Source organism: Lissotriton vulgaris, chromosome 12 (genome assembly GCF_964263255.1).
Source record: "Lissotriton vulgaris chromosome 12, aLisVul1.2, whole genome shotgun sequence".
NCBI lineage: Eukaryota > Metazoa > Chordata > Amphibia > Caudata > Salamandridae > Lissotriton > Lissotriton vulgaris.
This window is the reverse complement of record NC_141700.1, coordinates 532,064,157-532,076,765: the sequence shown is the minus strand read 5'-3', so window position 1 is coordinate 532,076,765 and position 12,609 is coordinate 532,064,157. Positions and strand designations below refer to the sequence as shown.

At 46.0% G+C, this 12,609-nt stretch overlaps 1 protein-coding gene across 2 annotated transcripts in view; it reads right to left on the bottom strand.

Moving 5' to 3' along the window:
• The window catches only part of LOC147677677 (SLAM family member 5-like), a 537,398-nt gene that overhangs the window by 23,793 nt on the left and 500,996 nt on the right, over positions 1-12,609 (bottom strand). For both annotated transcript variants that reach the window (XM_086946484.1, XM_086946483.1), the window contains one exon: positions 4,031-4,172. In XM_086946484.1, the coding sequence (XP_086802610.1) occupies positions 4,045-4,172 (128 nt within the window). In that variant the 3' untranslated portion in view covers positions 4,031-4,044. The remainder of the gene's footprint in view (positions 1-4,030; positions 4,173-12,609) is intronic.

The following is a 12,609-nucleotide window of genomic DNA, read 5'->3' as shown; positions in this document are numbered from 1 at the left end:
CATTCTCCCGGCATTTGGACAGCACAGGAGGCGAACTAGCAAGTTTACAGACGTCACTGGGCGGGGACCACAGTCATCGAGCTGATCTTCTGGCTCTGAACTCCTGGCTGTCCCTAAGGTATCCAGAGCTCGGATGGGGGGTAGATCTTTCAGATGCCTTGCAGCCGCTAGATGGAACAAGCTGCCCATGGCGTTACGACTAGAGCCATCTGAGTCAATTTTTAGAGCTAAGCTCAAAACTGCTCTATTCGCTTAGTAGGTGTGCCGTTTTGTATGGTCCAGTAATAAAGTAGCTCCTCAGCACGGGGACACGCCGTTGTTGCGTCACCATGCGCTTTACAAAACCCCCAAAATAGAAATAGAAATAGAATAGATGATGGGGGAAACAGTCAAATGTAATTGGGGGGGGGTGTTGTTGCCAATACGGCTGACATTGTGTCACAAGAAATAAGAAGTTACCCCGATCTGAGGGTACATGCGGGTGAAAAAAGTTTTCTGGGATATGTCAAGACTGGCGTTATCCTATGATGCCTGGACTTGGATATGGTTCAAGGGAATGGAGGGTGGGGCAACCTGGTCACGTGCATGAATTGTGCATTGCAGAAGACGGGATTGGGGGTTTATTGAATTGGATGGCCAGGTCATGGCACACTGGTGATGAGACTGTTTTCAAGGTGAAATGGGGAGGGGGGTCTTGTTCAAAAGGGGGCACCTGTCACAGGCAAGGATTGGTCGGGAACTGTTCCTCATTTACATTGGGACATAGGTGCAGGTAGTGGATGGTCATCTACAGGGGGCGGGGGCACCTCTCATGGATGAAGATTGGCCCGAGCATGTTCCATATTTACAGGTACGCGGGTCCAGGTGGCGAATGATTGTTCACTGCATTGGGGGTACCTTTTTACGGACAAGGAGTGGTCCAAAATGTTATTGTTTACAAGGGACACATGGCCAAGGGGTGGATGGTTGTTCACCGCGAGGGGGGAACCTTGTTTGAAGAATGGATTGGCCCAAAAAGGTTGCTTGTTTGCTAGCGACACAGGTCCGGGTGGCGTATGAGCATCCACTGAGATGGGGGCACCTTTTTACGGACAGGGATTGGCCCGCAGATGTTAATTGCTTCCACTGGACACATGTACAGGTGGTGGATGGTCATTCGCCGCGAGAGGGACAATTTTCTTGGTCAAGGATGGGCCCAAAAAATGTTGCCTGTTTACATGAGACCCAGGTCCAGGTGGTGAATGATTGTTCACTGCGCGGGGGCACCTTTTTTGCGGAAGGGGATTGGCCCAAAAAGGTTACTTGTTCCACGGGATGCAGGTCCAGGTGGTGGATGGTCGTTCACCGCGAAAGGGGGCACCCCTTTTTCGATCAAATGATTGGCCCAGACATGTTGCTTGTTTATACGGGACACAGGTCCAGGTGGTGGATGGTCGTACACAGCGTTGGGGGCCCCATTTACGGCAAGGAGTGGCCCCATGAAATGTTACTTGTTTACACGGTACACAGGTTCAGGTGGGTGATGGACAATCACCGCTTTGTGAGCATCTTTCTTGGTTGGGGTTTGGCCTGGGAAAGTTCCTAGCTTGCAAGGGATGCACGTTGAGGTTGATGGTCATTCACCTGTGTGCTGTAGAGTGGGGAAGTGTTTAGGCTCACAGAACTGAAGGTCACAAGGTCCCACTTAGGATGGGCACCTTTCTTGATCAATGTTGGTCCAAATAATAGTAATTTTTTTGCGGGACACGGGGGGTGGTGAATTGGTTGTCCACTGGGGGGCCAGGGTTGGCTGACAGGAGTCGAAAGGTGCCCAGGAACGTGGGGGGGGGAGGGGGCAGGTAACCGCCCTACAGGGATTTCCTGGTTGGTGGTACTTTGGAGGGGTAGTGAGTCACATACGGGCGGATCCACCCTACAGGGGGAGCGCAGTACACAGGTGACTGATAGCGGGGAGCGGGAGGCAATGAGCAATGAAGGCAAAGTCAACAGAGGATGCTTAGAGGGCAAGTGAAGGTGAGAATGGGAAAAGGAAGGAGGTTACCGAGTGAATGGGGAAGAGTCAAACAGGTGAGATGGTTTTGAGAAGGCCGAATGGAGAATGTGTGGGTATGGGATGGGAAAGTATATTTCTTGCATTAATGTACTGTTAATAAGTCTAAATGATTGCAACCTTGTCCTAATAAAATGGCCTTTTACGCTTCAAGTAGCAGCGTGGTCTGTAGTTATTGGGTGATGCGGCCCCCGGGGGAAGTGAAGGTCGCCGACCAGTCTTCTCCCGGGGTATTCGGGCCATAGCGGAAGGACAAGGTGGGGGTGGGACCAGAGGGGTTAAAGGAGGGGGCGGGAGTGGGATGGCATATAAGGTGTCAGGAGAGGAAGATCTGGTCTCTTCCTGACACCTGAGCACCGCCGGGGGAGTTAGAAAAGTTTGGCCACCCACCCTACAGGTCTTAAGCAAATGACTAAAGGTGTTTATTTGGGTCTGAGAGTGCCAGTTTTAGGCAGTGGGCAGACTGCGGAGCAGAGACGTTACGGTACTTTGGATGGGTGGTGAGTCACATACAGGCAGATCCACCCCTCGGTGGGGAGAACGGTACGCAGGTGACTGATAAAGAGGGGCGGGAGGCAATGAGCAATGAAGGCAAAGTCAACAGAGAATTCTTAGAGGGCAAGTGAAGGTGAGAATGGGAAAAGGAAGGAGGTTACCGAGTGAATGGGGAAGAGTCAAACAGGTGAGATGGTTTTGAGAAGGCCGAATGGAGAATGTGTGGGTATGGGATGGGAAAGTATATTTCTTGCATTAATGTACTGTTAATAAGTCTAAATGATTGCAACCTTGTCCTAATAAAATGGCCTTTTACGCTTCAAGTAGCAGCGTGGTCTGTAGTTATTGGGTGATGCGGCCCCCGGGGGAAGTGAAGGTCGCCGACCAGTCTTCTCCCGGGGTATTCGGGCCATAGCGGAAGGACAAGGTGGGGGTGGGACCAGAGGGGTTAAAGGAGGGGGCGGGAGTGGGATGGCATATAAGGTGTCAGGAGAGGAAGATCTGGTCTCTTCCTGACACCTGAGCACCGCCGGGGGAGTTAGAAAAGTTTGGCCACCCACCCTACAGGTCTTAAGCAAATGACTAAAGGTGTTTATTTGGGTCTGAGAGTGCCAGTTTTAGGCAGTGGGCAGGCTGCGGAGCAGAGACGTTACGGTACTTTGGATGGGTGGTGAGTCACATACAGGCAGATCCACCCCTCGGTGGGGAGAACGGTACGCAGGTGACTGATAAAGAGGGGCGGGAGGCAATGAGCAATGAAGGCAAAGTCAACAGAGAATGCTTGGAGGGCAAGTGAAGGTGAGAATGGGGAAAGGTAGGAGGTTACTGAGTGAATGGGGAAGAGTCAAACAGGTGAGATGGTTTTGAAAAGGCCGAATGGAGAATGTGTGGGTATGGGATGGGAAAGTACATTTCTTGCATTTATGTACTGTTAATAAGTCTAAATGATTGCAAACTTGTCCTTAAAAAATGACCTTTTTGCGCTTCAAGTAGCAGCATGGAATGTAGTTATTGCGAGATAAAAGAGGCCGCACACGTTACAGCAGGTGGTCAGAAAAGGATTGTGCTCCTGCAAACGTCAATTGATTTCGCAAGCCATTTACAAAATAAGGTGCTCTTGATTATAGCTCTGCCCCAACTTAGAGTGCGAAGCAAAATCTGTCTGAGTGATACATATTATATTAGCAGAGAGAAAACTTTCGCTTTGCATTAAATCATTTAAAAAATCTAATGATAGTGTGGATTTTAAGTCTACTTTTTTAAAAAATCCACTCCAGTTATTCATAATCTAGAAATGACTTTTTCAAACCTGCAGTGTTTTGTCTTGTCTAAAGTCTACTACGAATTGTGAAAAAAGTAGACCTAAAGTTAACAGAAAGCCACATCATTAGAAAACACATATAGAATTGTAGTGCAGCATCCCAAAGTAACAATTGAATTAAATTAGAAAATAGCCACCTGAAGTTGTATAATGTGAATTTTTACCTTGCTAGTCTTTCCTAGCACCGTATAGTGATAACAATACCGGCAGCGACAGCAACGAGGATAATAGCAGCACGAACATATGGAAAAACACTTGTACTTGAATCAAGATCACCGAGAGAATTGCAATTTGAGTGATTGTAGCCTGTAGGAAAGAAATAAGCATGAATAAAACACACAAAAAAAGATTTTTAATTCCACATGTTATAGATGGTTCTCTATGCACTTGTTATGAAATTGTAATTTTCATATCAGCAAAACTGTGTCCTACAAAGGCCTCTTCATGGTCAATAATCCTCAGTATTCTACTGTGGGCAACGGACATTGTGACTTTTAGCCTCTTGTATCTGCATACATCAATGAGTTGAAGTGGAAGTAGTTACAGTTAAATTTAGAGTCTAGGTCTTGAGGCTCCAAAGGAGAGGTAGGATGTTTTAATCTGTTGGTAAGTTCTCACTAGATGTTTTCTCACTTGGTGTGTTTTTAACTTAAAATTCACACGTTCTTGCTAACAGTTTCTCACTTAAAATGTTCTCACTTCTGTTTAAAATGTTCAACCTAGATGGTGCCTTGATAAATGACTCTATGCTCACTTTGAGATTAAGTAAGAACTCCATATTACTGGCAGTGGGGGGGTCAAGGTGAAATTTGTAAAATGATGTACTGTAATGTCATAAAAACTCTTTATTCGAATATACATCTTAATAATAAAAGATAAAAACATAAAAACCACATAAATACATTAAAAACATGAAAATATACAGGCCACCATATGGCGCTCAAGATCACACATTCTATAAACAGTGGGTACAATTTAGAGGAAAACAGACAAACCTATCTATCAAATCATTGTAAATTAGCCACTCATAATTTTATTCCAATATAGAACTCCTTTTAAATAGGAAGACACTTCGCCAGCATCACCGCATAATCAGGTAATAGCTGTAAATGTAAAAAGGTAGCCCAAAATTGGAAAAAAACCTGGATTTTAAAAGTGGTGTTAAATACTTTTTACGCAAAAAATCATTAAATTTACAGAATAAAACCCGATGTATCAGGGTTTGAGAGGAGCAACTGTCGCAGGGTCAAACTAGAAGTGCATGGGGATCAAACTGACATGGGGCATACAAACCATTGAACGGATAGAACCCAGATGGAATTTTGTAAGCAATGATCTGTCCCAAAGATATCTAACAGTTAGGAGCAAAAAGGATCTGTTAATGTATTTCTCCAGCGCCATGGCTTCTCTCTCATCCTTCAGTTGGTTTAAGAATCATTATCTAAGGAGCCTAAAATCTCCTTTTTTAAGAAACCGAGTCCTATAAAAAGGTCCATGCAGTCTAGGGAGGGAGCGACGGTTTTAATGTAATTTAACTACGGTATCTTGTGGCCATACATACACCGAGACAATCCTCAATCACACTCTTGTTAAAATTCAGTTTCTCGTTACACCATATTGAAATCCAAAGTAACAATGGGGCCAATTTAACTTTATCCTCCACATAATCCTAACCCAGTTCTTTATGAATAAAAAATGATGCACTATTTATACCCAGACCCAGTAGTTTTCTACAAAATCAATACTTTTCCTGCATTATCACCTTGCAGTTACGGTACCCCCAAATTGCAGCACCGTATGTCAATACTGGGAGACATTTCATTCCATAGATTTGCAGTAGGGGCGAAATAGGTTTGCTGCCTATCGACGAGGAAAACAGAGTGCCTCAAGCATGACTAAACTTAGAGCATCGGTTAGATAAGCAGGTAAGCCAATTATTCTGATAGTCAAATAAGGAAAGGTATACACCCTAGTGATTGTTAGTGCCTTTATATCTATAGGTCTAGTTTTTACAGCCTTCTTCCCGCAGACCATATAGTGAGTCTTGGAGTTGTTTGTGTCCAGATCCAAATCATCCATAAAATTGACAAAGAGACCAACCAATAGCTTTAGCCCATTTGCCGTTCTGGCCATCAACACTGCGTCATCAGCATTTAGCAGGGAGGGCACACTAACTGACTTTATCTTAGGCAGGTCTATCCCGTTGGTAATCAGACAGGTATTCATGCTATTAATGTATAACAAAAAAAATTGGTGCCAGCACACAGCCCTGCCTTACCCTTTGTGAGACTAAATGATTGGGTGCACCCCCCTTCCATACCATATCTGACACAGGAATTTATGTCCAGGTGGGAAGGTAGTCTTAATGCTCCCAGAATATCCCAGTGCTTTGACCTGTTTACCAGGTCAAATGCACTACTGAGGTCCATAAATGCGAGAAAAATTGGGTCCAGTTTCACCACTATATATTTATTTATTTTATTTATTTAACAGATTTCTAGAGCGCGTGGCTGCCCGTGAGCGTCCCAGCGCATATATTTACCAATCTAAAAGGTTAAGGTTCATACATTGTTCCAGCATGCCCTTCGCTTTCCTAAATCCGTATTGGACAGGGCAAACAATATCATTGGCTTGGCCTCAGGCTTCCACACGCTTTAAGACAATGTGTCCTATCCCCTTCAGAACTGAATTTAGCAAGGAAATTGGTCTATAACAGGTGGGGTCCCTCCTTTTTTTCTTTTTGAAGACTGGGACTATTGTAGCAGATTTCAAAGACAAGGGTAACCAAATCTGCACCGCAGCATTAAGTACATTAGACAAAACAGAGGCCCAGAGATGAGGTTCTGCCTTATAAAAGTCCATAGGAATCCCATCTGAACCAGGGGCTTTGTTGGAAGGGCCGCTGGTAATTGCTGCATGAACCTCCTGGGGATCAAACCTAATCTCAAGTGGATACAAGCTCAATCTTTATCCATTGCTGCAGGCACATCCGTATCAAGAGCATAAACCCAATGAAAGTGAGTCACACAGTGTGCTGGAGAGATGGAAAAACCAATACCATCCTGAGCAGCCCCATTAGGCTCCCTTTCATTGACCACCGCCCAAAAACTCCTAGAGTCCTTAGTAGTGCAAGAAAACACCAACTGTTCCCAAGTGGCCTCTTTAAGCTTAGCCTACCTGTTCCAAAATGCTTATTTGTATGCCTGTCTTGCTTCCTTAATAGTATCCAGGTTGCGAGGTTTGAGAATGAAGGCCTCATGCAAGAATTTGCTGGCCTGCCTGCATCCTTTATCAAACCAGCCCAATTGTGTCACCCTATGTTTGCTCGACATATCCCGCATATTGATTTTAGTAGAGCTGTTTAATTGTTCAAACGCTTCCAAAATTGTGGCAGGCGATGTTTCAAGGGCTAATAGGGGCTCCACGATGATTACTAAATTACAACTAACTACAGATTTGTTCAGGAATAGGATTGGAAGATTGCGCCACTTCACCATAAGTCCCATATCCTTCACAGCTAGAGCAGTCAGGCCTGGAACGGGGTTTGCGCCCAAACTGGCATTTACTCCTAACTGAATTTCTTTTGGGTTATGGTCGCTGAAACAGGTTCATGCACCATCCCTGGGCTAGCATAATGCTCAAGCAACCTTGATATAAAAACCTACTCAATGATAGTCCCTTTCCCCAGTTCACAAATATGGGCAATTCCCTGGAAGGGCAGGACACCCTGGACAAGACATTTTGTGATCCCGCCTGACCAAGTGCATCCAATATCTTACAACCCCTTTGATCAGAGCCTGAATCACTAATTAAATAATCATCAACCAAAAAGGGGTTATAATCTCCTAATTTAGTATTAAAATCTCCACCTATTATGATGTTAAAGTATTTAAGATATGTATATGATCTAGCCTCTGGGATAGTTTCTACTTCAAAGAGAGCCTCAATCTGGCACCCAGGATTGCTGATTTTATAATAGAAATTCACCAAAAAAAGTGGAAATTCTTAAAGACAATCACCCATAAGATCAGTTTCTTATTGTGAGTCAGGGGACTGGAAAGACTCTTAATTGCTTGGAAAGACGAACCAGGGTGGTTAGCCCCCCTCGCGATCTTTGACCAGGGGGGGTTGGGGAACACTGCCACATTAAAGTTTTCATACCCATCAAAGCCAAGCGTCTCTTGGGCCCAGGTTTCCTGCAGCAGAATACCGTCAAACTCAATGACAAAATTAAGACATTCTGTGTCCACCAGCTCATTTCGTATTCCAGGAACTTTCCAACTAAGGAGTCTCAGAGAGGGTCCCAACACACTAGAGGGTGTAGTCTCAATGGGTAATTTACTAATATTACATTGAACTAGGCTAAGGGGCCTGTAACTTGAAAAACAGGGGGGAGAGCCCTGGAGTCAGTCATTTTGGTCAAAGGTAGTCAAAGGGAGAAATCTATTAGCAGCAGAAATAGCAGGTTGTTTGGAAGGGAGGTGTTTCGTGCTGTCCCATGTTGGAAATTTGGGCTGTAAGCATCGATAGAAAAAGCCAAGCGGGAGAATATTGATACCTGTATCCTTAATAGACAGTGAGTCAGTGCTTTGAATTAATTGCTTTGCCAAAGCAAGAGGCCCACAGTTGATTACAACACAATCCTCCCTCTAGGGGTTTGGGCATTGGTCCAATTCACCCAACCCACCTAACAAAAAAAAGATCATTATAATCATTGAAGTTAAAATTGACATTTTTAGCTTACCAATGGCATACTTTGTTTTTTAGTTGTATTTACAACAAGGGGTGGTGAGGGACAGAGTCTCTGAATTAAGCAGAAAGCTCTCACCCAGTCAAGAGATCAGGGCTAGATCCAACACCGTTTTTTAGCTCACTGCACCATCCCAGTTTCAGAGCCTGGCTGTATGCAAATTAGTCTGTTCCTGTCCCAGTGCATGATGGGAACAGGGCAAACCAAACTACAAAAGCCAATTCTTACACTGGGAAGGAAACAAGCTCCCGGGGACCGGTTTCTGGCATTACAGCCGTCTTCGGCCCGGTTTGCTTGAATCCTGATGGTGCAATGAGCAAGGTTCTCACATCTGAGAATACCCTTCCACGCTTAGGGTGGACAAAAATATTTACAACAAGGGGTGGTGAGGGACAGAGTCTCTGAATTAAGCAGAAAGCTCTCACCCAGTCAAGAGATCAGGGCTAGATCCAACACCGTTTTTTAGCTCACTGCACCATCCCAGTTTCAGAACTTGTTTTTTAGTTGGGCAGTAGATTCTGTAGGATTTACGGAGTACATGGTACCCCTGTCAAAATTGCTACATAGGGACGGCATTCAGAAGGTAAATTTAGGCAAGGAGACCCTACTTTCCATTGGGCCCCACTCACCACCCCACTGCCCCTGTCTCCATTTGATCTATTTGACTGCTAGAATTCCTTCTCCCCCATTATATTCTTTGTAGCAGACAGTACTGGAGGTAACAAAGGTTGGGAAAGCAGCTGGGGTGGCTTAGTAGCACAAATAACCGGGCCTCCAGGGACTGGAGTCTGAGACAGAACTTCACTCCCAGTTGGAGTATTCATACCAGGAAGCGTAAATCCCAAGGAATGAAGGGAGTTAATAGATTCCTTCATAGGCTCAATCTCTTTCATCGGTTCTGTAATGAAAGACGCCAATGCAGACAATCTTTTGATAAGGGGGACAATACTTTGTGTAATTATGTTTTCGATTTTACCAAACACCGTGGTCCAATATTTGCAGCACTCACGGTCTCCGGGTTAGTAGAGCTATCCTGATTCGTTGGTAAATGAGGGACCTTTAGCTTTTCCAGTGCATTTGGGTTGCTGCTTCCTTTTGGGTGGGGGTGAACAAGTGCTATTGCTTGGAATTTCTAATACAGTTCTGCCCTCGGGTAATTCTTGGGCCTCTAGAGAGACATTGGAGAGGCTTTGATCATTCTCCACACCTGGTTGGGCTTGAGGGGCAGTCTGTAAATCATGCATTGACGCACCCCCTAGCATAATGCCAGAACCCCCCCCCACTACATCTAGTGATAACCTGCATTCAGCCAAGTCAAGCTCAGTGGTGATATGTCCTACTGCTCAGGCCAAAAAGGAGTCCAAAGTAGTACTATTTGTAAATTTAATTGCAGTATATTTAGAGCCCGGTAACTTATGCTTCCCCTTGTTGATACCTTAACAACCTCGAGCCCGGTTGTCCAAAAGTCAAACTTTATTGTACGACCGAAGCATCCAGCAATCGCGTGAATGAGGTGTAAAGTAATAAACTGTTAAGTTGGGACTTACCCCCCGGGCATGCCCTGCTAGCTTCTCAGTGAACGAGGGGTGCCCTTCGCGGAGCGGGACCTTATAACCCTGGTGCAAGCACTGGTCCTCTCCAGACTCGACTACTGCAATTCTCTTCTTACTGGCCTCCCCAAATCCCACCTGTCCCCACTTAAGTCTGTTTTCCACTCAGCAACTCGTTTCATTTATGGGGCCAAAAGAAGCGATCACATCACACCGATGTTATCTACCCTCCGCTGGCTTCCCTTTGAGGCTAGAGCTATCTACAAGACCGCTTGTATCACCCACAAAGCCCTGCACTCCTCTTCTCCTCGCTACCTGGCGAATAAACTGAAACTCTCTGGAGGTTCTAGACCTTCACGCAATGCGGAGAATCTACTGCTTGAACCTCCCACTTTCAAGAAGGAAAGAACGATGGCCCAATCCTTTTCAGGCAACGCAGTGAGAATCTGGAACTCATTCCCGCCTCAGCTCCGGACCACCGCCTCCTCCCAGGCCTTTAAAAGGGACCTCAAAGCTCTCCTCCTCCAGAGACACCTCCAAAAGTAACTCTCTTTTATCTGAAGGAAGATCTCCCACCACTGAAAATTTCTACTTCTCATGTCCATGGAAGTGCCTTCCCAGTGTGTTCTTGCGGTTAGTGTTTGCCTTTTATTGCAGTATTATCCATGTACTTGTGTTTGGTACCCTCTTGCAACTTGCACTCACCACTTTGCCCCTGTAACACACGGTTTGCTTCCTCTCACATGTTTTTTACCTTTGATACTTGCACAAGTGCCACTTTTGCCTACGCAATCGTTTGTTCTTGTGCTTGAGTGTCTAACATATATTGCAGTATTATACCGCAAATTATACTCTATTTTCTCTTGTAGCCTGCACACTTGTCACTTTTTCCTCCTGTGCACTTTTTACTACCTCATGTATTTTTGGTAGCCCACATTTTTACTACCTCATGTATTTTGTTTGCTCACAAGTGTCACAATTACCTTGTCTACCTCATGTATTTTTGGTTTCTCACAATTTTTACTACCTCATGTATTCTTGTTTGCTCACAATTATCACTTTACCGTATGTAACGTAACGTATGCCTCTGCAATCTGTTGCTCGTGTAATGTTCTCAGTTTGTATCATTTCTGTTCCTATTGTGAAGCGCTCTGACACCTTCGGGTAAAGTCCGCGCTATATAAAATTGCATAAATAAATAATAAAATAAATAAAATGAAACCTCCTCCAGGTGATGACGGGTGAAGATGGGCCCACTCTTGGCCAGGGCCATTCCCGGGTGTGCCCCACGTGCATCCCACGCTGCGGGACCCCTCTCGCCTTTTTGTGGTGCTCCGGCACCCAAAGATGATGTTCGGGCCACCGGTCAGGCAAATGGTGCTGGGAGGTGTGGTCTCTCTCCATCCCAGCCAGAAGGAAGAAGCAGTGAGTCAAGGGTCCTGCTCTGCGGGACTCCTCTCGCCTTTTTGTGGTGCTCCGGCACCCAGAGATAACATTGCGGCCTCTGGGCCTCCGGTCCAGGCAAAGGGTGCTGGGAGGTGTGGTCTCTCTCCCTCCAAGACAGAAATAAGAAGCGGTGAGTCGAGGGTCCCACGCTGTGGGACGCCTCTTGCATTTTTGCGGTGCACCGGTGTTCTATCGAGCTGTGTACCCTATCTAGCTGTGTACCCCCTATGCTTTGCGCATGCGTTGCGCCTGCATGTTTCGGTGGATGTTGTGTGCGCAGGTGCAATATCCGCCCCCTGTCTGGGTGTGTACCCCCATGCGGTTACCTCCTTTGCGCATGCGTGTCTCGTGGATGTTGGGTGCGCAGGCGCATTGTGTGTCTCGTGGATGTGTCTGGCCGGGTACCCCCTGCGGATAGTGGTAATATCGATACGAGGTATTGCTCACAGCGTCATTTACCAAACCCGTGACTTCTATAAAACTAGCTGTACCTCTTCGCTGGGGGTAACTTGTATGCGTGGCTTTGCGCAACTTTTGTTTATTAACATATTTTTTTTGTCTTTTGGGAATGTGAGCCCTTCTAATACCAATGACATGTTTTTATTTTTTTAAATTTTACTCATGTAGTTAATGCCAGTGGCCTTAGAAGCCCACGGCCGTTACAGGGCAGGGTCTCGCAAGCTCTGCGGCCTGCAGAGGTGCATGCTTGGACTTGTGGTCCGCGCGCAGGACGGATGGAAGCGGCCGGAGCCAGGGCTGGCCGATGCCGCGAGCCTGGAGGCCGAGGGAACAGACAGTGGGCACTTCGGCCTCTGCCTGTAACTGGCCATGTAAATCCCGTGTGTCGAGATAAATATCGTCCGTCAACCGTGTCCATAGTTATTGGCCGTACAAGCGCCTCTAGTGACTGGTGGGCCAGGCCCACCCAACCATGAGCCTGGCCCACCCACACATGAACCTTCGCCCTCGCAGTGACGTCAGGCTGACCCCTTCAGCT